Consider the following 25372-nt stretch of genomic DNA (forward strand, 5'->3'; position numbering starts at 1 on the left):
TACCCTCAGGTGAGGATTTAAAAAATAATAAAGCTTATAGTTAAAACTCATGAATTTTATAGTATGTAAGTCTACCTTAGGTTAAGGAAGTTTTCTTGATGATGTTCAACAGTTCACTTGAGTAGTTTACCTATCAGAGCCTTTTACAAGATGGTGGAGGATGACCATCCCAGAGAAACTGCCTTGATGTCTAGAGTTCATTTGTTAGTTGAATGGGGACAGAACTGAATGCACACATACTCCTTCGGCACAGTGATATGCCATAATGAGAAACTGAAAAGTAAGCTCATGGTTCCCTTTGCCTAACATTTTGTAGCAATCCAAAGCAAAAGGAAGTCTTGCGCCAGAGCTTTTGTTTACTATAATTCTCATAAGGCCATTATCACCCTAGATGAGGGCATTTTTAAATGTAGAAAACAGGAGAAAACATTTCTCCATAATGAGGCAGTTTAAAAAGTTGTTTAGATATGAAAAATGAGTTTGCCAGAGGCATAAAAAAAAGAAAAAGAACAAAAAAAAACGGGGGAGGGGAGAAGATCCCTTCTACAGTGCAACCCTCTTCATAGAGCATTCTGCAGCTGCTGAGCAATTCCTATATGACTATTAAATCTCGGTTCGCCTCTGCACTTGCACAGCTGGGGCCAGTGGTGCCATCTCCAGAGCTTTGAGGCAGAGGGTGAGGAGGCGGCAGCATTACACTTCAACTGGAGCAGCCTAAACTGGGCAGACTGTTGAGTACGAGCTGTACACGAGAATAATACATACATATATATACCCACACCCACACCCAGAAACAGTCCTTGCTTCACATCACTCTCCTCAACCACTGCTCACCACAATGTTCCTTTACACTGATATTACAGCTTCCCTCGCGGGACTTTCTCCAGGAGCTATACTCTCCAGGGTGCCTCCTTGCTTTTGTAAATGCCACTCTATTTATCTGGAATATTCTTTCTACTTCAACATTCAGATATTTCTAGTAACTCCCAGGCTACTTTGGTCTCCCTTATCTATGCTCACCAACCTGAAAACATATCAAGCCATCATGCCATTACTAATTTGCTTGTCCATTTCCCTAAGTCTATTATTAGCTCCTTTTGATTGGAGGCCTACTATTTTCCATCTTTCAATTTCTAGCACCTGTGCACTGTTTCTGACACATAGCAATAGATGACGGTAGAACAAATAAGCGTATGAAGAATGAATAAATGAATGTGGAAGACAAGCTAATTTTATATTCCTGTTTTGATTTGTGCATTATTGTACAACTAAAAATAAAACAATACTCTTTTTGACAGCATTAACATGTATGAACTTTTCCCCTTCAAAAGAACATAGACAGAAACAGGATTATTCTGATTAAAACAATCTCTCTTATATGGAACTCCTCTAAGCATGGTTAATTTTTTTAAAATCATAAAACTTCTCATATCCAGTTTACTTTCAAAGTTACTACTTATAAACAATGTGCTATTTTGCATTCTTTTCTCAGGGATTTAAAATTGGGATGGTGCAGTTTCATTCAGCCAGAAGAGTTGACTAAACCCATTAAAAGCTTCACAGCATTTCATATAATCTAGGATTATATGAAATGCTGAAGGATATTCGGTAAGAAGAGGAAGAAGAAGAAACAGGTAAAGATAAAAATTATGAACAACAAAGTGACAACAAATAAATATCTATCAACAAGTGAATCTAAAAATTAAGTCAGAATCAACTGGTGAATATAATAGAAGCAGGGGCATAGAAAGGGAATGGACTGACAATTCTCGGGGGAAGGGGGTGTGGGGGGTGCGGGAAGAGATTGGACAAAAATCTTACACCTATGGATGAGGACAGTGGCGGGGGGCATGGGTAAGGGCATGGGGTGGGGTGGGAACCAGGTGGAGGGGAGCTATGGGGGGAAAAAAGAGGAGCATCTGTAATAATCTGAACAATAAAGATTTATTTTTTAAAAAAAGCTTCACAGGACCTCTCAGTGGTGGTGAAACCATAAACAGTGGGGGAACTCAAGGAGGCATTTAAGGGGACACTGGAGCCTATCACACCTTCTTGTAGTGGAACTCCAAAAGCATTTCCTCTTGAATTCAATGGGTTCATACTGAATGGAGGAGAACCTACTATTTTTTCAGGCTCTCTATGCCTCTTATCAGAAATATTGTCTTTATAGTACCCCTAAAATCACGTTCTGTAGTTGGAGTCCATTTCCTCCTGTTATATATTAGCAAAGGGTGCATACAAATTGGTTATCTTCACTTGCTGAGTGACATCTTAGTTTTGGATTACTTGCAGCACCTTTTAGGTCTGGGTGGCTTCCAGAACCATTAAGCTATTGTGTGTCTAGGGGATTCATGCTAATTGAATTAGTGAAGCATGGTGCCTACATCCTTGCTAAAAGAATCTGCTCCCATCCACATTACCTACAAATGGGTCTCAGTGGCCATATCTAATCTGGTGATTCAATTTCCTTGACCTTAGCTATGTAGGCAAGAGGGGATATCTGACCAAACCCAACTAAATGAGATTTCTGAAGAGTATGGGAGAGACACATTGGTGAGATGTAAGGAATGAAACTGCAAGATCATATAGAACTAGACACTGTGGCAGGTGGCAGTGAAATACAGAGTAATAGAGGAAGTTGGTCTACAAAGAAAAACAATATAGAGGAGATGAGCCAAGAGACTCCAGGGACCCCAAACAGAAATCTGGATCCCTGTGTGTCCGCCTGTATTTCCATTCCAGTTACTGAATATCCTAAAGACCAGTCTAAGAGGAAAACTTTTATTTAAGTTAGCATGACTGTATTTCTCTCATTTGCAAACAAGCTTACATTTAAAACAGTAATTTCCATACAACTGTAATAATGATCTATGGTTAATTTCATATGTCAGTTTGTCTAGGCCACAGTGCCCAGCTATGTGGCTGAGCATTATTCTGGTTATTTCTGGGCACGTGTATCTGAATGAGATTTGCCTTTAAATTAGTGGTTCTTTGAGTAAAGCAGATTGCCCTTGACAATTTGGGTGGGCCTCAACTAATCCGTTGAAAGTGTAAAGAGAAGAAAAGGCTGGCTCTCACGGGAGCAGGAAGAAATTCTTCAGAAAACTACCATTGACTTCATCTGCAACAGTGATTACTCCTGGTTCTACCTTTGGTCTCTAACTGCCACTCTTTCCTGAGTCTCCAGCCTGCCATCTCCACCATCAGATTTTAGACTTGCCAAACCTTCACATTCATTTGAGCAGAGTGCTTAAAATAAATCTCTTTATATATTTATGTACATACCAGTATATAAACACATTTTATTGGTTCTGTTTCTCTTGAGAACCCTAATACAATCTATAATAACTATAAATATAATTAGTTGTACATAAATACAACATATTCCCTAAGTTCAAATTATTATAAAAGACATCTTGAATTCTGTTTATTTGCTTTGCATCATTTCTGTTAAACTTATGCTGAATTTAATAAAAGTTAGCTTTAATTATATTAATTTTTAAATTAAAATATATAGCCTCCTAGTGCTAATTACTGGATTTACCTTAAAATCTTTGCTCACATGAGGTAATGTCATACAAAAAAATTCAACCTGATAAAGTAAAATATTTTCATCATTATTCATTGAAATGAATTTATATTATATTATTTTTTAATAGTTCTAAATAGAAGTTATAGGACAAAATACTGGTAAAAATTGAATATGTCACTTGATATGTCAATCAAATAAACATATTCTCCACTCTAATTTACAAAGCAATAATATATAAAACAGTCAAACACTTTCAGGGAAATTGGCCACATTCAATTTTCTTATGAGATGATTGACAATAAGATGAGAAATAATCCTTTAGTCTTTCTGTGTTTAGTGAACAAATGTATGTTAAATTTCAGTCTTTTGTAAAATAAAAAATAGTGTGTCTAAAGGCACACATCACTAGGAAGTGTGTATTGGGTTTCCAGTAAAACCAATTCCCTACCCACTTCTTAAAATACATCTTCAAGGGGATGCTTAAAGCAGTGGTTCTCAACTGGGGATGATTTTGCCCCCCAAAGGATATTTGTCAAGGTCTTGAGACATTTTTGGTTATCTCAATGGGAGATGGCAGGGAGGTACTCCTGGTGTCTAGTGGATCAAGTCCAAAGATAGTGCTAAATTAACTACAATGCACAAGACAGATAGCCCCACAACAAATATTTATTCAGTTCAAAATGTCAGAGTGCTGAGGTTGTAAAACTCTACAAATTAAACCATCAGATCCTAAATGTTCAAGCCATCATTTATTCATGAACTAGCACTATGGAGCAAATATTTTTTATGGATGTCTGTATGAGAGCTCATTCTTTGAAATATTTTTGTTCATTTCTTTTTTCCGGTAAGGAGATGAATAAGTGTGGAGATTATGCCAAAAAAAATAATTATTTACTTTTTCCAGTCATATTTATCATAAATCTTAACCAACATGTAGTAAGGTAATTTTCTAGTGATTCTGACTTCTTCCATAAGAAATTTATTTTGACTTTGGTCAACTTTCTTCCCAATGGGAACATAATAAACTAAAACTTCTATTTGGCTTCTATCCATGATACCTGATACAGCAAAATAACCTAATGCTAAAACATAAAAACATCCGAAGTCATATTTATCCTAAAATGGAAATGCCAAGATACTTCAATATGATTGTGCCTAAATGGCTATCTCTAGACATTTTCAAAAGGCATATTTAAAGGATGAAACAAGAAAGGCTCAGCAAATGTAACAGTATGGTTTTTCTTTTAGTAGTATTTTATCTACTTCAGAGTGTAACCCAGCCAACACCATTATTAAAGGTAATATATTAAAGTCTCTTAGAGCACTAAATTAAGGAATAACCTTTCAACCAACATAATCAATAGATGAGGTAATTTCAATCTTTTTCAGTAAATATTTTCAAAGCAGACATCTGGTGCTACCTACTTATAGTTTCTTCTTTGAGTACATATTTCATTCTGCATCACTTTTACTGAGTAATAATTATTGGTTCAATTTCTTAACTCATTTTTCAATTTGGGGAACATATGAAGTGCAGAGTGAGGCAAAGTAGGTTTACATTTGTAAGTCTATGAAACACAGAGTTCGTTCTTGTATTATTATCATTATCAATTATTGGTGTTATTTTCCATACAAACAACTATAAGCCTATTTTTGATCTACCCTGGATTAGGTAGAAGCAGCTGTGGTTCAGATTTTTCCAGGCAGTTAAAATAGCTTGCGTAAAATGCCCAGTTTTAAGGAATTTCATGACTTGAAAGGAAAAACAAAATATGAAGGCAGAGAACAGACCACTGAGGGTCTTACATACTATAGCAGGGAGCTTAGATTTTATTCCACAGAAGGAGGAAAAGTGAAGAATGTCAAGCATGAGAGCATCCTGGTCTTGCTTTCATTTTCAGTGAACCATTCTGGTGGCTGTGGGAGGGATCAATTTAGACAGCTGCAGTGTTTTGGGGCCCAAGAAAAAGAGAGACTGATGTTGGGAACTAGGACTAGACAGAGGCAGTGGATCAGAGACATCTTTATGAGGAAACCTGACGAACTATTTGGCTGATTACATAGGGATGAAAGCAAACAAAGCAAATGGCATTAGCCCAGGTTTTCCAGGTTGGGCAGCATGGTTGGATGGGTGATTCTAATAATTGGGAGAAGGTATCGAGGAAAAGGAACAGTGTAAGGGAGCTTGCTTAGTTCAGCAATAGCCAAACAATTAGGGCAGGAGACAGACTTAGTTCTCTTTCTTTGCTGCGATATTTGTTTTTCTGCCTTTAGCCACCACCATGTAAGGCTAATGTGCCATCTTTTCTCCTAATCTAGGATATTATCTACCTATTACACATTCCTATCACCTAAATTAGCTTTCCTGCATGATCCCTTAAAAATAATTATTGAAGTAATTCAATGCTCTGTGAGTATGGGGACTTTCAAGATGTGGAAACGTTATGAGCCTATATAGATTGATAAAGAGATATTGGGTGCTCAATTTTTAACAATAAAAATCAGATACTGAATGTGGTCGTGCCATAATTTTAATGAGCCGATGTCTCTTTACTGAGTGTCACACTTCAGAAGAGATACTCTCAAATAATACAATGCATAACACTCATCTGGGTTGCCTGTTAAAATGTAGGACCACACCTTGAAAAACACTCCTTCAAGAGCTCATTTTGGTGGATAAATCTCCCTCCAAGTAAAGCAATCCTATATAATAAAAGCATAATAAGCAAATCGACCGAACAGCAGACTGACCAGTCAGCAGGGGGTGGGGCCAGCGAGCAGGTGTTGCATGCTAGCGGGCAGATGGAGGGGACGGGGATGGGATGGCGGGGTGATGGGGGCCGGCACCATCCCGATCACCTGCCTGATCACCTCCAGGCAGAGGGAGGCCACGGGCGGCAGCAGCAGCAATGGGGCAATTCGGGGTGGGACCACCCAGCACTGTCCCCAGATAGGCCTTCCAGGGTTGCTTCCCATATAGGAAGGCCACAGGCAGCTGTGGTGCAATCGGGGCGGAGCAGCCAATCACCACCCTCGCCGTCTCCTGATTGGCCCGCAAGTCACCTCCTGCAGAGAGAGGCCAGACCGTGGCTTAGGTCCACTCTCCGTGGGGAGTGGGCCTTAGCCATCAATTGGACATCCCCTGAGGGCTCCCATACTGCAAGTGGGAGCAGGTCGGGCTGAGGGACCCCCCTGAGTGCATGAATTTTTGTGCACCGGGCCTCTACTTCAATATATAAGATGCTGCTGTTAATGGATTTATAAACAACAAAATTCTACCTTCCGCTGTCTTCCTATATCTATCTATCTACCTATCATCTTTCTATTAATTAAACCTTGACAAACTTTTAATTATTTGGAAGAGAAGCAATGCTATCCCTAAACTGCAAGTCTTAAGCATATGCCTCTGAAAATGGAAGTGGAGAAGAGCCACTGGTTGGAACAGAATTCCTAAATGCTTCTGAACATATATTTGATGTGATAAACATAAAAATTAAATATCCCCCTTCTAGGGATTTTGTTATACCTGCCCCCACCCTACCCCATCAGTTCTGGCATTATATCTTTCCTATGTGCTCAGGAGCCAAAATTTTTTGTTCAGCTCAATTTTCCATATTTAATATTCAATACTAGGTATTATTTTTAAAATTTTTCAAATATAAAGTTAATTATTTTTTAAATTCTCACCCAAGGATATTTTCCCATTGATGTTTTTTAGAGAGTGTGGAAGAGAGAGGGAAAGACAGAGGGAAACATCAATGTGAGAGAAGCATATAGATTGGTTTCCTCCTGCATGAGCCCTGACTAGGGCCCCAGCCAGAAAGGAACCTACAACCGAGGTACATGCCCATGACCAGAATCAAACCCAGTACCCTTTGGTCCACAGGCCTATCCACTAAGCCAAACCGGGCTTAAACTTTAGGGCTATAAAGTTACTTTTAACTTCAAATGTAAGCCCTGGATGTTCTCTTACTCTCCCTCTCTCTCCTGATCCCTTTCTTCCTTAATTTCTGACAACCACAGGGGCAAGCATGTCAAACTTTAGTTAAGGAACTTCCTAAGGCAACAAACACCCTCCTATCGCTCCAGAGAGCTCTGTCTTCAGATGCCCTCTATTGTGGAGAAAAGAATGGGAGTGTTCTTTCCCATTCATTGTGGGCATCAGTGATGGCTGCTTTGGCCTTGACCCCCAAGTAGACTGGCCACTTTTTCCTTAGTACTATCATGTAACATTGGAATTTAAGGGGCATGCACTTGAGTAAGCATTGCAATCCCAAGGGCCATCATAGGGAATGTTAGATAAAGGGGCACAGACAGCCCAGCTGGTATGACTCAGTGGTTGAGCATCGACCCATGAACCAGGACGTCACAGTTCAATTCCTGATCAGGACACATGACCAGATTACAGGCTCAATCCCCAGTAGGAGGGGAGGAAGGGGACAGCCGATCAATGATTCTCTCTTGTCATTGATGTTTCCCCCTCTCTCTCCCTTGCCCTTCCTCTATCTGAAATCAATAAAAATATTTTTTTAAAAAGGGGGGGGGCATAGATAGGATGCTGCAGAATCTTGACCATGGACACTATCTTTGGAAGCTCTGATTCACATTCATATCTCCATATAAATTCAATATGATAGAAAAATCTAATATTGTATGTCACATGATTTAAAAAATCATGAAAATATATATAGAAATATATAAATAAACAAAAAATAAAAAGAATATGGACAGACATTACTTAAAATTATGATGTTATATCATCTATAAACCAACACAGGGCAGCCGAATTTACTTCTCTATCTGTAAATAACCTTTCATGATTAAATCTTGAAAACCCATGAACTGTTTACTTAAAACCTTTTGCTCTCACTTTTGACTAACACATGCGCTGTTCTGCCCAGATGCCAGCATAAGAAAGGGCATTTAGTGGAGTTTCCCTCCAGCTCAGCTCCATCTATGGCAGCTTTTCTCAATGCTTTCAAGAGCTGTTCACAACAGAATCCCTGGGAGAGCTTGTTCAAATGCAAAGTCCTGGGCCCACCACCTTCCTACTGAGTCAGCACCCAGGGGGCGGGCTTTAATGTTTGCTTTGCTTACAAGCTCCCTGAGTGATTCCTAAGCATCCTTAGGATTTCATACATCATTCACGTGATTGTTCATTCCTTGATTCTTCAATAAACATTTACTGAATACTTTTGTTAGCCACAGTCTTTAAAACTTTTTTTATATGTTAGATGATGAAAAGGGGATATGATCTACGTGTCTGTAGATGAGCTGGGAGCCAGCTGAAGTTATTCCACAGAAGGAGGGGGGGGGATGAAAAGCCACTGTGGCAGAGGCAGTTCTCTTGCCCTGCCTGGAGTCATGGGAAGGCAGATTTCTTTCCCTGGAGACAAACCCTGCCCCAAATTACTGTGACTCCACAAGTCATCCCAGAGCCAAGTGGCCCTGGACTTGGACCTCCCAGCTACATCCTCCCTCATTCCCCAGGGACCACACACTCCATTCTTTCTTCCACAATAGAGGGCATTGGAAGACAGAGCTCTCCGGAGGGACAGGGAGGTTTTTGTTGCCTTAGGAATTTCCTTCAGGTTGCCTGAGGAACATTTCACAGAAAGGCAAGTTGCAAGGTCACTGTTCAGCATTCTGTGTCGGAGCCACTGTTTGAAACACACTAGATAAATTTTCTCTCTCCTGGGTTTTAGTTTGGGCACAATTTCTTTTCTTGCTCTCATTTTGTTAAAGGGAATCTGAGGCTGATGTGCTGAGATGGAGGGACACAAGTGTCTTTGTTATCAGGCCCTTAAAATTTTGCCTAACAACACACTGTACTTTCCTAAAAGTAATTTGTTCTTCAAGTTTCCTATCTCTCAGGCACTTAATGGAATTGGTCATACCAAATTCCCTGATCTTCCTTGCCACCATTCACTAGCATGTCTAGATATATCAGATATGTATTTCCACTCTTGCTGTAGAGTAGAAACTTAAGTGCTACTCACTAGCATGCATGTGGTTCATTGATATTATTTTACCTGCCATGTAAAGACTCAGAGTTTTATAAATGTAAGGGAGATTTTGAAAGTCATACATTTAAAACTCAAATTTAAATGAATCTCAATATAATTGTTTTCTAAGAAAACACAAAAGGGAAGTCAGTTTCTGGAATTCCTGGCCTCAACTGTAGAAGGCAGATCCAATTCATTTTGGTGTTAGGACCTTGCTATGCTTAAGAGACAATATAATAGATATTGATTACCATTATGAGGAATTACAAAAGTAGAAAAGATAGGTACTTGGCAGAATTTGTGATCTGGTAGCTTAACTTGATCACTACTCTTCCCTTTACTTCCCTTGTGTTACCCAGTTCACTTTTATTAATCCTCCTTTGGTGACATAAAAGAGAGAACAGAGAAAAAATAAAACAAAACTGAGTTGTTTGATTGGATTCCAAAATAGGGGGAGTTTACTATGCATAGTTTTATAAGAAGGCAGGGTATAAGTAACAAAAGTACAACCTAAGAAAATTAGAAGTCATATTACTTATTATATATGATTTACTTCAAATAGGTCCTCTATCAAACTTGCACTGGAACTCATACTTATCAATGATGCGGAATTATATTCCTTATTGGTCTCAGTCTCATTAGAATAGGTAAGTCCTGTACCTTTTCTAGCTTGCTAAAGAACCAATCACAAAGTGAGAAGTTCTGTCCTTCCTTCTCAGGATCTTCATTCTCAGGCAGTGGGACCACCATCCAATCAGACAGCAAAAACAGAAATTCAGAAGTTATCCTATATTCTTCTTTCCACCACAGACAATTCAGTGAGGCCCTTTTTATTTTACCTCCATTACTATAGCCTTAGCCCAGGTCTTCATTAATTCTCCAGGCTTCTAGTCTAATCTCTTAGCTTTCAGTCCCAGCATTTCCCATCCATTCTAGACATTACACCCAGAACATTGTATTTAATATGTGAATTGGGGCGTCATCTCCCTGTTCAAATCTCTTTACTGGCACCTTGGAGCTTTCAGGATAATGGTCAAATGGATTAGTTTAGCTGAAAAAGCCCTCTATGATTTAAACCCTGATGGTTGTTCTAGTCCTTCCATTTTAATATCTAATTCAGCTTAATTGTTTTTAGCCCCAATAAAGCATGCTCTTCAGTGCCCACAAGGCATGGCAGCCTTCATTACAGGGAATCACAGCATTGGTTCAAAGTCAAGCTGAGATGTAAACTCTTCATTTTAAAGATAAGGACACCAAGCTACAGAGAAGTTATGTAACCTACCCTAGGTCACACAGCTGGTTAGGAACACAACAGATTCAGGACCCCGTGATTAGGCCTAATTGTCCAGAATGTAATTTCTTTAATCTCCTTCTGATATTGCTCAAAGTGGGCAAAATTATATTATTTCTTAGCATAAAGCTCTGAAAATACTAAAGTCATACTGATTTTTTGGTCTTCATTAACAAACTGGTTTTAACATGTGTATACAAAATCTGCTACGAGTACAGAGCTTTCTTTTCCCCCAATGCAACCTGTTTTTGAAAAGGCTTCCCTTTAATAAGACCACCACGCTCTCTGCCCTAAGATTAATCTTATAATTCAATACAAGTTACCAGAATAAAATCTCCCAAGTAAAACAATGGCAGAGGCAGATCTTATAATGAATATGGAGTATGCTGTCAACTGGAATACACTTGACTTTTTGTGCGATTAATAGTAAGATGAAATCTTGAAACACATAAGAATGAAGCAAACAACCAAAGAGAAACAGTTTGGAAAGAATCCCCTTTGAAATGTAGCCGTTAGAAAACAGCTTCTGTCCTTTGGCTATCATCAGCATGTGCCTGTCCAGAAATTCATTTTCAAATCTTATTTCCAAATGCGATCCCAAATTTGAAATTTGAGTTGGTTGGCATGTTCAAAATTTGCTCAGAGATGGATCACACAACACATGAGATGTGTCAGAAGGAATATGCAGTATATTCCAACATTCATTAGGTTTAATTCATGCTTCAGATAGTGGCCTTCCCCTTCTGATTCTTCAGTATCCTGTTTCTATTAGGAAATGAGAAATACAGGAAACAGAATTATGAAGCCATTTCTGAACATCAGCATGGTACGGAACAAAGTTAGCAAAGAAACACACATTTTCAAGGAAAAGATAGGGAGGGAAGCTGGCTTGAGCGCAATCCGTCAGAAATGGTGAGTGATCTGGGTTTAGCTAAATCTGATCATGTCATCATGATTTCACTGCACTTACTGACCAGCAAGGGCACTGAAAAGGGCATACCACATTAGGAAAATGCTTTGTAGGAGAAGAAAATATACCTGTTGAATAGGAGAATTTGGTTTGTTAGGTTAGGATTTCAATGGACTACAGAGCATCCTTCCATCAAATTACCATGGGGGTAGGAGTGTGAGGGAGTTAGAACAAGAGATTGTGAAGGGAGAAAGGGAGCAGAAAGTAAGGGAAGAATAGTAAGAATTATTGTTATTAAATATTTAACTTCTAGACTAAACCAGGGAAAATATCGATCAAAAGATGCAAATGATTATTCAGGAACTTTCATTTTACTTGAAATATAAAAGCCGGGCAAGAATGCATAGGGACTAACAAAGCAAAGATAAGACAGCAACAATCCAGAGTAGGGGAGGGGAGAGAAATTATATAACATTCATATCCAGAATGTCGACATTGCAATTACTCATATACAAAAGCAGTTTTCATTTCTTTCTGAGTGTTGCTGAAAGAACTTGGTATCACTTCATTTTTTAAGATCTTGAAATATGCTCAATATCTGAAGTCTCCTAGGATAGTTATGATCTCTCAAAAATCCAGATGTCATTTGGAAAAGAAGTTCTGTAGTCAAATATATCCTGTCTGTTGGAAACTGAAAGAATTGTAAGAATACTCATTAATGTCCTCTACTGAATGGGTTGTTATAAAGCACCATGTTAATAAAGGATGTTAACCAAGGATGGTAGGATTGAGCTGTATGCCAACAACAGTACTGGTGTAGTATTGACAATGTCTGCTGATAAATAGGATGGACAGTACTTTCAATTAAAAAAGATGATAGGTCTTCTGAAAATAATCTACCTCAAACAAGTACTTCTCTGTTGGTTTTGTGACAAGTAAATGATGAATAACATTTTCCATTAAAAAGTACAATATTAATGAATATATATTGAGGATGATATACACACACTTGTTAAGCTCATTGTGTATGTTAAAAAACTATTTTGGGGTGAAGCCAATGACTAACTTTAACTGAAAAATGCTTCTCATTGCACATCAAATTGCTAGAATCAATTTTCACAATCATAGTTGGATTTGCCAAAACCTTCTTTGCCCCAGAGCCTTGATTCAGTAGTGATTCTGGAGGGGAATTTACCTTCATTTATTTCTGGGTTCCCCAGTCTCATTCTTTTTCATGCCCTATCACACACGTGGTTCCAATACAGGAAAAGCATTACATCCAAGAAAGCTTCTCTCCCACTCCCCATCCCCAAACCTGCTTTTCCTCCTAGATGCTCTTTTAGGGAAACAAACCATCACCATGACAACAATATAATGGGAGTTTGTACAGGACTTGGGGGCAGTTTGTGTTGAACAGAATAAGGAAAACTCAGAAGGTGGGTAATACATACTCCATTATGAAAGCCACTTGGCTATACAGAACTAATTGCCCTTGACAAACTTGACTTAACCAACACACAGCTCCAGGAAAGAAAAACAACAACAACAAAACATCTTGCAAGTGGAGTTTATTTAGGGCTAATTCTTTAATCTTTCATTATGGCTGACTGGACTCAATGTCCAGTGGTCATTAAATCAAAATATCATGTTTATATGGAAAAGAGAACTAAGAACTTTGCCTCCCCTTTTTAACTTCAAATGGCTGTGGGACATCCAGAGATTAGCACTTTTCCCAAATAAATGTTGCCACGTTCTCTTTTCTGGGGAAAAATATTTGTTTTCTGCACCTTTAAAATTTTATTTGTATTTATTTCCCCACAGGCAGATGATGAAGGTAAATTATTATGGAGTTGTGAGGGCTTTTCAGTATCTTTAATGTATTTGCTTCCAGACAGAGGAGAGCTGCAGACACATGGCAGCAGTCCCAGCTCAGGTGTAGTACCATTCTTTTGTGTAACTAGGAGCTTGAGAGAGAGAGAGCTCCAGGCACCATTCAGGATATATTTAACAATACTTTCTCACTACTGACTTCACTTAGGAGACTAAAATTATCATGCTGTTTTTTTAAAAGAACAAGAACACCAAAAAAAAGTCACAATTGGATGAGGTTCATTGTTTGTCTTTACCTGAGCACCCACCTAAGGACACAGGACTTTTTAAATAATGAGGAGAATCCTTTGTTCTCTCAGGTTCCATTTAAAGGGAAAGTGGGTCGAAGGGCTTCCCCGGGGACGGAAGAAACACACCCTGGAGCCAAACACAGGGGAGTAAAAGATTTCACTCCCACTGCTGCTCCCACCTTCCCAAAGAAGTTAATTAATTCTATTTTAGGGGTATTTGGGAGGGGTGGGGGAGCACTCAGGAAGCCCATTCTCTAAAACCACAATCTCATTCTCCAATGTGGCTCAGACCACCTCTTCCCTGACACCATGGGCTGAGGGGCACTGAGAACCTCTTTCCAGCCATGGGCAACAGAGTCAAGCAGGACTGCATGCATCTTTGCTCCCCAAAATGTGTGTCCCGGCCCACGTGCGAAGTTGGGTGTGGACACCTAAAAACCACAATGAGAACCATTCAAAGCAGCAAGTTACAGTACCTTCAGAAGTCTGACAGATGGGAGAAAGGCTGCGTGGCACAGCTTCCGGATGGTCCAGTTTAGGGGTCGAGGAGCATCCGTTTGATTCATGACCCCCTTCACAATTCCGCCAGGAGAAACAGAAACTGCAAACCTGAGCGATGCCTAGAAAATAAAGGGTCCCCCGCGACCCTGGCATCCCCTGGTCATCTCCGCATCTGCAAATCCCATTAGGGCAGAGGCTTCCCGGAACTTGGGAGACTAGTCAAGTGGCATTGCCCGAGCCACTGAAGCTCCTTGAGAAAGCCACCTCCCCTCTGCCTGCAGCCGTGCTCGTGCATACCAAATGCGGCGGACTGGAGGCACACCGCCCGCTGCTCCTGCTCCGGGGAGGGGACGCACGGTTTGGAAGGAGAGGAGCCGCCTTGGGGAAGCAGCCTGTGGTCGGAGTCAGAGCCGCCTGCTCAGAATGCGCGCTCCCTCGCCCGCTCTCCTCCCCGTAAGCGCGGGGCAGGCATTGGGGGAGAACCCTGGCCATTTGCTCCGCTCCTTTGGTTTGTGGGTGGGGGAGCCAGGAAGAGAGGGAAAGAGAACATCAATAGGACCAGAATGGGGAACTTGCACTTTCTTGCACAAAGCATCGTGGAGGGGCTGGAAACTGGCACAGGGGGAGGGGCTAGGACGCGGAGGGAGAAGGGATGCCTCTGAATGATAAGATCAAACACTTTCCTTTTTGATTGATGTGACGGAATGAACTCAGAGTTATTGTCAAAGGGATCTATGCTACAATGATCTCGGTGGTGTTCTGAGGTTGTTAGTAACTGCGATTGACCCTCTGCGCCCTAATATAAACATTATATAGAGGACAGCCAGGCGAATACGCCCTGGGAACCGGGAGTTATCCCTTTCATAGAAAGCAGTGTAACTAATGTATCTTTGGCTTATCTTTTAAAGGTGGCAGTTTCTAAATTGGGGGTTATCCCCTCCTGGAACGCTACTTGATACTCCTTCTCTGCGACAAACGTTTAACCCTTGAGGTGCCCATCGGAATGCTTTCTATAAAAGATGGAGTTTCCCCTAAGTGTGGATACCCACCCCCATCATTCTCTAAGGATGGCTTTAAGAGAGAGCTGCTGTGTTGGCGCAGATGGTCTTGAGATCCTGTGGTGAGAGAATAAAGGGGAACTTTTCAATTTGAAGGTAGAAACTGCATAATTTCAGTTAGAGTAGTGAAGTTGAGGGGCTGGGCACTTGCATTGGGACATGCCCCCAGGCATCAGAGCTCAGTGGGTGCAGCTGCGCCTTTGCTGCCCAGGAGAATTCCCACATCCTTAGAGCATTACCATCTTATTTTTCCTCCCTCTATATGACTATAATGATTTTCTGTTTCCATTTAACTTGAAGAGACTGGTAAGTGCCAGATTCACGACTACTATGCATTCTGAAGCAGAATTGGGGAGCGGTAAGGGAAGCGGCGATACACAGGGACTGTGCTGTAATTCAGAATTTTGGAAAGTGTGAATCCCCACTGGGGTGTAATAAATGCCTGACATACTGCATTACCACACTATTTGCCTTACAATGGTCCCGTGTTCCGGATCCTCTGACACTACTGTAGGAAATCTAGTCCATTGGTGGGATCTAGACCTTTGACTTGCCTTGTATAATAAAATTCATGCATCTGATTATTTTCTATTAAGCAATATTGCTTTAATATACCCCCCACACAGTAAGTTCATTTTCTGTCACCATTCTATTTCCACAAAGGATTCAAGGTAGCTTTAAAATACTAACAGCTAACATGGCAGGGATTTCTAAATGCGTTACATAAGCTCATGTTGATAACAACCTTATGAAATAGATGCTATTGTCATAACCCCATTTCATTGATTAAGAAACTAAGGTCGTGGGAAATTAGTAACATGCCTAAAACACATTACAATTGAAACCAGTCTACCAGTCTACAAAGATAAGCTTTCTCTTCTCTCCTATTTCTTTCATAATTTAAAGGGGCCACAGCAATAAAGCCATTGTCTTAATTTCCTGGATATTTAACCTTCTGTAAACATTGAGGTAAAATATCTTGAAGACATGCTCAGCATTTCTTTTGGAGTGTTTCTTTGCTATGGCATTGATGTAGTAATTAACACTATGAATTCTGAAACCAGGCTGCATTGTTCAAATTCCAATTCTCACCCTAGCCTTGGAAAATTTACTCACCTACTCTGTCCTCATTTGTAATATGGAGATAACCATAAAATCACACACCTAAGGTGGTTGTGAAGACTAATGAGCTAATACCAGTGAAGAACTTGAACAGCACCTGGCACATACAAAATCCCCTTAATATTATGATTTATCTTCTAGGCAGTATGTGCTGATATTGAGGACAGAACCCACCGATAATTTCCAATAAGTAAGCATATGTGTGCATACTTATAGAACCAGGTAATGAAGTCAAACAAGACAGGTTAAACCTGAATGCTTCTTATGAGTTACCATGATTTTTCGGTAATAAATGGGGTGAAAGCGGAAGGTGGGAGGCTCCAAGGGCAGTTTCCTTAAGCTGTATTGGGTTTCCTCAAGCTATATTGCAGAATAGTAGTCATCAGATTGCAAGACATTGCCTTTAGTTAGGGTCCAGGGCTCCAGCCTTACCAAGCTATTAAACGCTGTTAAGTGCTTCCATTGCAGTTCTGAGAGGTATGCTCCAGGAAAACGCTCAGACACTACGGTTGCCTCTGCCCTGCTCCTCACTGTTCCAAACTGTTAAGGACCCCCCCCCCCCACCACCACCACCAATGACAGCACCATTCTGCAAACACACAGCCTCTGGTCCTCCTAGCCTCTTTAATTTTTCTGGAATAACTTTGGTCAAAGGGAATAGTTAGGAACGCTGTAGAATGGGGAAGTAGAAGGATTCACAGCCCTCTCTAACAGCAATGAGAGGAGAGGAGCACAAACCTCTGGAGAACTGACTTGGAGATTATATTGCAAAACAGATGAAGATCAAAGGAGGATGACAGAGCCTGAGAGGAGGTTTTTCTTCTACCATTGGAGTAGTTTGTGCCAGAATTGTTTGCTATCAAAACATCAAAAGAAGCAGGGTTTTCAGGATCCCCCCCCCCCAACTTTCAGGAAAGGATATATTCACCTGGAATGATGTCTCCCTGGGTTTTAAAGAGGAGATAATGAGGGAAGAGCAGAAAGAATCAAGCCCAGCCCCAGATGTTAGGGTCTCATCAGCCTCAAATGCTTGCTTACACATTTTAGGAATGTGAATATTTATGAAATCTACACAACAAATTCTAGCAGGCCTGAGAGTCTGGCACGACCACATTAGCTTCCAGTCTCCTAAAACATAGCCAACCCAGCACATCAAATCTCTGCCCTTGGAAGCCTGCCCTTGAACAAGCTAATTCTCTCCCATGCTACATGCCTAATTCCCACTGATCACCATCACTTTTTACTTCCTGTGTAAATGATGCTAAATTTAAGAACCATGATAGGACTGAGCTTCCTTAATGCTGAAAATAAGCCACAGGATAGACACTGCACAATCCTTCCTTTTGAAAACCATGTTCCCTCTTTATAAAAACATCATGGCAGCCTCAGGGTAGCATTGCTCCACTCTGCACACTGTCTTCCCTTATACCCATTAGATATGAAAGGGGCATCCCATGGAAACTGAAGAAAACAGAAAGTAAATGACACAGTGACCAGGTAATTCAGAGTGTTCCAAAGCCTCTTACTGAAGTGTGTTTTCTGTTCACAACTCTCAAGAAAAAAAAAACAGTCACAATGTAATTTTTCAGTTTATTATTATAACATTGGAATTCATAGGTATCTAGACATTAATTGAACAGGTATTTTGAGGCTCTCATAGATGAATGTAGTGTGCATAGAGCAAAAGAATAGTATTCAAGCATCCCAGGGGAATACCACGACAAGCCTAATGATGAGCCTTTGTACATAACTTCCCTTGCCTCTATATTTTATAATCTCAGCATTAGCATCCTGCTTGCTTTATGGCTGGCTTCAGTTATTAGCTTGTTTGTGTTGGATAATTCACCATTTTTTATCAGAAAGTATTTTTTTTTAATTCTATGCCAATTTATCTTTTTTTTGTAAAAAGAGCACACTTGCCCTGTTTCTTCCCTTTAACTACACTCAAATACAGCTATAAAAATTGATGCTTCGACAATATTTTCAAAAATGTTAAATCTCTTTATAGATTCCATTGACCTAAAGAACAGTTCTTAATTATTTCCAAATCTTGAAATGGATAAAATAACTTCTTTTCTTTACTTATTTTTCCCCTTTTGGCATTTTTATAGGTTATAGATTCTAAGACACATTAAAATTATCCAAATAAATGACTTACAATGTTAAGTAGTTCAAACAGCACTTGTTCGGTTAAATGAAAAGCCCTCAGAAGTAGAATAGTCTGTTCTGTTTTCTCCCTAGTAATCTCACCACCTGCTGACCTGCCCCCCCCACCACCACCACCCTGCACCGAGCACCTGCAGTGACCCAGAGTAGGTGAGTTTTGGAGGCAGCCCATTCTGTGATCGGACAGCTCAGCCGACAGAAAGTTCTTTCCTTAAACTGATAGAAAACGTGCCTCCCGGCAAACTCCAAGTCAAGTTTCTCTTCTAAAGAATGCTTCTCCAAATGTCTAATGGCAGGCAGCAAGCACCACTCAGACCTCCTCTTCTCTGCATTGGACACCTTGGACCTTAAACCCTTCTGCACATGTTGGAGTGTAGCTATTTAAAACCCTCTGCAAGGCTAGAGTCAATAATATGTTATAGGGGCACTTTAAATATAATAGTGTCTAATCCTCTTAAATCCTTTGACTTATTTCTCATAAATCCCTTTAGGGATCTTCAAGAGAAAACTCACTAGTAATTTAGCTTCTTTTAACATTTTTCTTCATGAAGTTTACTCAACTTCCGTTTAAGTAACAGAGGATCCCTCCCCACCCCGCCCCCACGCACACACACTCAAAAAGGTTGTGGTGGACAGAACCTCTGCTGCAAAGTGACCTTCATTGTATCTGAAGTCTGAACTGAAATGCTTGTAATTTCTTTTTCTTTTCTTTCTTTTTTTTTTTTTTTGACCCTGGCTCATAAAGGAGGTAGTGGTACGCCCTGGCTAATGGGAAGCCCATGCTTCTATCAATAAATGGGCAGGGATTGGACCTTCTGTGCTTCATTCTCCCTATCTTTTTTTTAAAAAACTGTATTTTATTGATTTCAGAAAGGAAGGGAGAGGGAGAGACAGAAACATCAATGATGAGAGAGAATCATCTATTGGCTGCCTCCTGCACCCACCCCCATACACACACACACACACACACACACACACACACACACACACACACACACACACACACACTGAGGATTGAGCCAGCAACCCGGGCATGTGCCCTGACCTGGAATGAAACCATAATCTCCTAATTCACAGGTTGACACTCAACCACTGAGTCACACCAGCCGGGCATTCTCCATTATCTCTGCCCCGTAGTTTTAGTAGCCAAATGGAATTCAAACTCAAGTCCCACCTCTTAATAGCTGTGTCGCCCTGGACCAGTTATTCAACCTCTCAGAGCCTCCGTCTCCATGTTGTAAAACAAGATATATAACAGTGTCCACCTCAAGGTTTCTGTGACGATTGAAAGCAATTAGCACCACTGGCATAGACCCAATGGCCTGCATTTAGATCCCAGCTTTACCACTGGATATAGTATTGGGAAGTTTTTTAACCTCATTAAGCTTTGGTTTCTCATCTGCAAATTGGGGATAGTAATACTACCTGTGTCAAAGGAATACTGTGAAATTAATTAGCTAATATGTTGCAGAGCCCTTAGGAGAGGAACCAGTATGTGATAAGAGCTCAAAAACATTAGTAATTTGTTATTTCAAATATGAAGTCATATGTGCCGTCCTTCCAAAAGCTGCTGCTCTTGGAAAAACAAAGCAAAACAAAACACCTTCATTTCCTTCTTGGCTCCTTCCAGGAAGAGGATAAGCCGCAGTGGGAAGAGAACCACACCTGGCTGTACTTAACTGCTTTATTCTCTGCGGTGGAGAGGGGATGATATTTTTTACTAATAGAGTCTAAAACGTTAATACCTAAAATGTTTCCCTTTTCAAAATGGTGTATAAGCAGCTTTTTTCACCAAAAATAGAAATCCTAAATATACATCCACAGTAAAAATGTGTAACAAATTTTCACAGGCCAAAAGCTAAAATACATCCTCATTCAAGCTTTGAAACTCTAAAAATCTCTACTCACAAAGGGGATGATTTTTTTTTGTATGATTCTGAAATTTTAATGAGTCCATAGAGGCTTGTTAAAAATATAAGAATTTGAGATGTGCCTTTCTAAGCCAATTAATATTTGCATTTTTCTAAGATGGTAGAAGTTCTTTGTTCCAAGCCTAGACAACACACACACACACCACATGCACATAAACACACACGTGCACACAAAATAGAGGCATTTAAGATAATTTACATTATGAAAACCATAAATCTGACCAACACATTAAAGAACTCATGAATGAACACCTTTTGGGAGGGATGATTTCAGCAGTGAATCTCCAATTACTGCTTGAATAAATTGTATGAATTGGAAGGAAGCTCAGCATTTCAGTGCAGCATTAGTCAGATCTTTGGGCCAATGGATGCTCAAATTAGACACAAGTCCAAGCTCAAGCCTCACATTTACCTTTCCAAACACCATCTGACTCCCACCCAGGAGAGCAGAGATCTGCCCCAGCCACACAGCCCACTTTGTGCATCTGGGCTTCTGACACTAAAGGCGAGCCCTGGGTTGAACCATAAGGTCTGCTCACCTGGGAAACAGGGACATGCTGTGATCTGGAAAATTCTCAAAGCGGAAGCTCTGTGCGGTAGAGGATTTTAATGAAGAAAGCTAATGAAACCCATTCTTGCTATCTATTTTTGTCAACGTGTTAATGCTTATTCTGGTATTAAACTTTAATAACCATGAACCTTTTATTATTAGTAGTAGTAGTAGTAGTGGCATGGATTGCATGATTTTAGTTTTTGAGAGGCATTGGTCGTTTTTTTTCCTCATTAGGAGGCATAAAATCCATACAGACAACATGGATTTTGAAATCAGAGAGAACTAGGTTTTAATTCACCTTAAGTCATTTGGCAATTCATATATCTTCTATGAATTTTCATCATTAAAATAAATACAGTGGCTAATTACAATAATGTTAACAGAATGATTGATACATTTTTGAGCACTTACCATATGCTAAAGTCTTTTAAGTGTATAGTTCATTTATTTATTTTTTATTATTTATTTTTTAAATATGTTTTTAATGGTTTCAGAGCGAGGAATGGAGAGCGAGAGAGGGATAGAAACATCAATGATGAGAGAGAATCATTGATTGGCTGCCTCCTGAACACCCCCTACCAGGGTCGAGCCCACAATCCTGGCTGGGAATCAAATGGTGATCTCCTGGTTGATAGGCTGACACTCAAACACTGAGCCATGCCAGCCAGGCTGTATAGCTCATTTAGTTCTCACGATGAAGCTATGAAAGTGGCAGCATTATTATCCTCCTATTACAGATGAGGAAATAGTTTCAGGGAATCATAGATTCAGAGAGGTTAAGAAACCTGCAGGTCCCATGGCTGGTAAATGGGCTTGAATCTATGTCGATCTGATTCTATAATCTGTGTTTACCCACTATAATATATTGCTGCTAATTAAAAAAAAAATACAAGCTTCCTGTGGTTTTCCAAAAGGAATATAGTATCTGATCACTAACACAATCTGAAAAGAGGAAAAGTAACTTAGTGGATCTAACCTTAACAACAGAGCAGAGGAAGGACCAGTGGTTCCCCCAATGGTTCTGGGTTTCTTATGGTTTTACTGCTGACTCCACATTCCATCTCTACACAGTTCTGCCAGGAGCCGGTCCATCCTTGCTGTTTCAAAGGACCTGGCATATATGGCATACTGTTCTTAAAATGTTTGCTCACCTTCTTGGCACTATGTGTTTTAACCAAGGTCTCCTCTCTGAGAAAGGTTGTTTCCCCAGGTAGGGATTTTCCCCTGAAGTTAGGGAGGGAATAAAACCCCTCAACTAAGTGCCAGGCGGGTAATTAATCACTTTAACTACGAACAATCATGCTTAAGCTACATAATCTTTACTCCCTGGAATGGAGATAAGAAACGCCCTAACCTTTGTAATAGAGATTGATAGGATTGAATCAACTGGTATAAATACAGATGTAACAAGACAGAAAGAGACAGAACTTAGAAGACAGAACCAAGAGGCACAGAACTTAGAACACAGAACTTAGAAGAGAGAACCTACAGACAGAACCTACACAGAACCTACAGACAGAAGGACTTCGCTGGAGAGAACATGGCAAAAGATCCTGGACTGAACCTGACTACAGAAATTGGCAAGAGAACCTGACTAGAACCTGGTGACTGAACCTGGCTGGAGAACCTGGACAGAACCTGGCTGAAGAACCTAGCGAGGAAACATGGCTACAGAACCTGGCTGGAGAACCTGGAGAACCTAGCAAGAGAACATGGACACAGAACCTGGCTGGAGATCCGAACCAGAACTTCGCTGGAGATCCAGACCAGAACTTGGCTGGAGATCCTGGCTGGAGATCCTGGCTAGGCTGCTGATCAACTGAACGCTGTCTCCATGTCATTCCTTCTTCGCCGACTCCGTCCACACCTTTGGTAACCCCTGGACCTGCTGGGGTTGGACCCCGGCATATGGCGCCCGAACAGAGACCCCTAGGTAAGCGCCCCACACTCGGGACGGATCGGACTCCACCGTAGGAAGAAGGTGGATAGTCTTCGCCGACTCTGTCCACACCTTTGGGGACCCCTGGACCTGCTGGGGTCGGACCCCGGCACAGTTCCATCTGGCTGGGCAGTCTGACCTGGGCAGGAAGCTCAGGCCTCTCTGGAGAGACAGCATTTTCCTTACTCATTTGGTATACCCAACATATAGCACAGTGCCTGAGACGCTATTTATTAAGTAAAAAGTAAATGTTTCTGAAGAACTCAAATAATTCTTGCAAATGTATATATGTAACTTAGTGATAATATATAAAGATATATATATATATATATATATATATATATATATATACATATATGTGGTAAATTATATATACTCATTTAATTCTTACTACTATGCTAATTTTAACCCCACTGCATTTTTTAGATGAGGAAACTGAGTCACAGAAATATTAAATACTTGCCCAAGTTCACACAGTAAGTTTCAGAGTCCTGGTTTTAATTAAAGTCCTGGTTGTAATTTTATATATGACATAATGTTGTATAATATATAAATGAAAAACAAAACCTATTTTAATGCAATTAAATTAATTTCAGACACTCCAGTTAGATATTTTATAAAACTGTGGTGTAGCATTCTTTATGACCGAAAGCATATTCTATATGTTAATCAGGGCAACAGGAGGCTTCACTGACAAAAAGTTACACTTGGCCAGAAAATCTGAAAACCTGATAACTATCACAGTAAGTAAGTATCAAAGATATCTGTGCAATCTATAATAATAAAAGCATAATATGCTAGACTGGACGTCCTTCCGGACGACCTTCTGGACGAAGCCGAGGCTACGAGGGAAGCTGGTGCTGACAGCTTATTCTTGCGTGAATTTTGTGCACTAATGCCCCTTCAACCAGTTCTTCACAAGATTAGCTCCTTCTCAGGCTTCAGGTCTCACCCAGCTAAAGTGTAATCTCTCTAGAGAATCCTTCCTTAATCTTTCTACCTCTGTTTCATCACCCACTGCTCTTTGTTGAATTCTTTTTACACTTATCAGAACCTGTAACTATTAAATTGTTGAGCTTTTTTATTTTAGCTCTTCATCTCCTAGTTGAATGTAATTTCTAGTCTATAATAATACAAGCATTATATGCTAATTAGACCACACATCCTACCGGACGTCCTTCCGGATGTCCTTCCGTCCTTCTGGATGAAGCCAGGGCTGCGAAGGAAGCAGGTGCTGGCAGCTGGGGGAAGGAAGGCCTACTCTTGCACAAATTTCATGCATTAGACCTTGTTTGATTTATAATAGCTTTGAAATTAGCTAACAAATTAGATTCTGACAGCTGTTTTTCTACCTCTAGCCAAAGCCATCCATAGGAGCCTAAATGATACATGTTCTGGTGTGTGGTAACTGGTTGACTGCATGGAACCCACAGTTGTTCCTGGGAAGCCTTCCTCAATAAGAAGTAGAGAGATGAAAGAACAAAAATGTTTTGTGGTACCTGAAATGATTCCAGAAAGAAAATATTGAGTAAATTATTGTTTTAGATAATAAGTAGATAAAGCTTTAATGTGTGTATTTTTCCTTACGTCTTAAATTCTTTTTAAGTGAAATACTGGCTACAGATCAGATGAAAGAAGAATCAATTAAACTTCACGAGAACATCCAGGATTAAAACAGATCAAGGCACCCCCATGAGTAAAACAATTCAGTTCTCCCCATGGAGTTAGGACAAAACCCAAATGCCTCATCTTGGTCTATAATACTGTGACGGATTTGATCCTAACTCTCCAGCTTTACCTCTGGACTTTCCCCCAGTCATCATGCTTTAGACACATTGACTTCTTTTAATTTCTGTATTTCCTGTGACACTTACCTGTGGTGTTCCCTCTTCTAATGCCCCTTCAACCAGCTCTTCACAAGATTAGCTCCTTCTCAGGCTTCTGGTCTCACCCAGCTAAAGTGTAATCTCTCTAGAGAATCCTTCCTTAATCTTTCTACCTCTGTTTCATCACCCACTGCTCTTTGTTGAATTCTTTTTACACTTATCAGAACCTGTAACTATTAAATTGTTGAGCTTTTTTATTTTAGCTCTTCATCTCCTAGTTGAATGTAATTTCTAGTAGGGCAATTATCAACTGTATCCCAGGTCCTCCAGAATATCTAGAACATGATGAAAACTCAACCAAAATTTGGTGACTGTAGAATAAATGAATGATAAATGTTAATGACCTAGACATTCTTTC

At 40.1% G+C, this 25372-nt stretch overlaps 1 protein-coding gene across 5 annotated transcripts in view; it reads right to left on the reverse strand.

Annotated features, from left to right (window-relative positions):
- TRPM3 (transient receptor potential cation channel subfamily M member 3) overlaps window positions 1–25372 on the reverse strand; it is a 713055-nt gene that overhangs the window by 435456 nt on the left and 252227 nt on the right. The window contains exon 1 of one of the 5 annotated variants that reach the window (XM_059656890.1): window positions 14335–14529. The exons of the other annotated variants lie outside the window; for them this stretch is intronic. Coding sequence (XP_059512873.1) covers window positions 14335–14424 — 90 coding nt within the window. The 5' untranslated portion in view covers window positions 14425–14529. Of the gene's footprint in view, window positions 1–14334; window positions 14530–25372 lie in introns of those variants that run through there. 5 annotated transcript variants of the gene reach the window in all.

Source organism: Myotis daubentonii, chromosome 11 (genome assembly GCF_963259705.1).
Source record: "Myotis daubentonii chromosome 11, mMyoDau2.1, whole genome shotgun sequence".
NCBI classification, from domain to species: Eukaryota; Metazoa; Chordata; class Mammalia; order Chiroptera; family Vespertilionidae; genus Myotis; species Myotis daubentonii.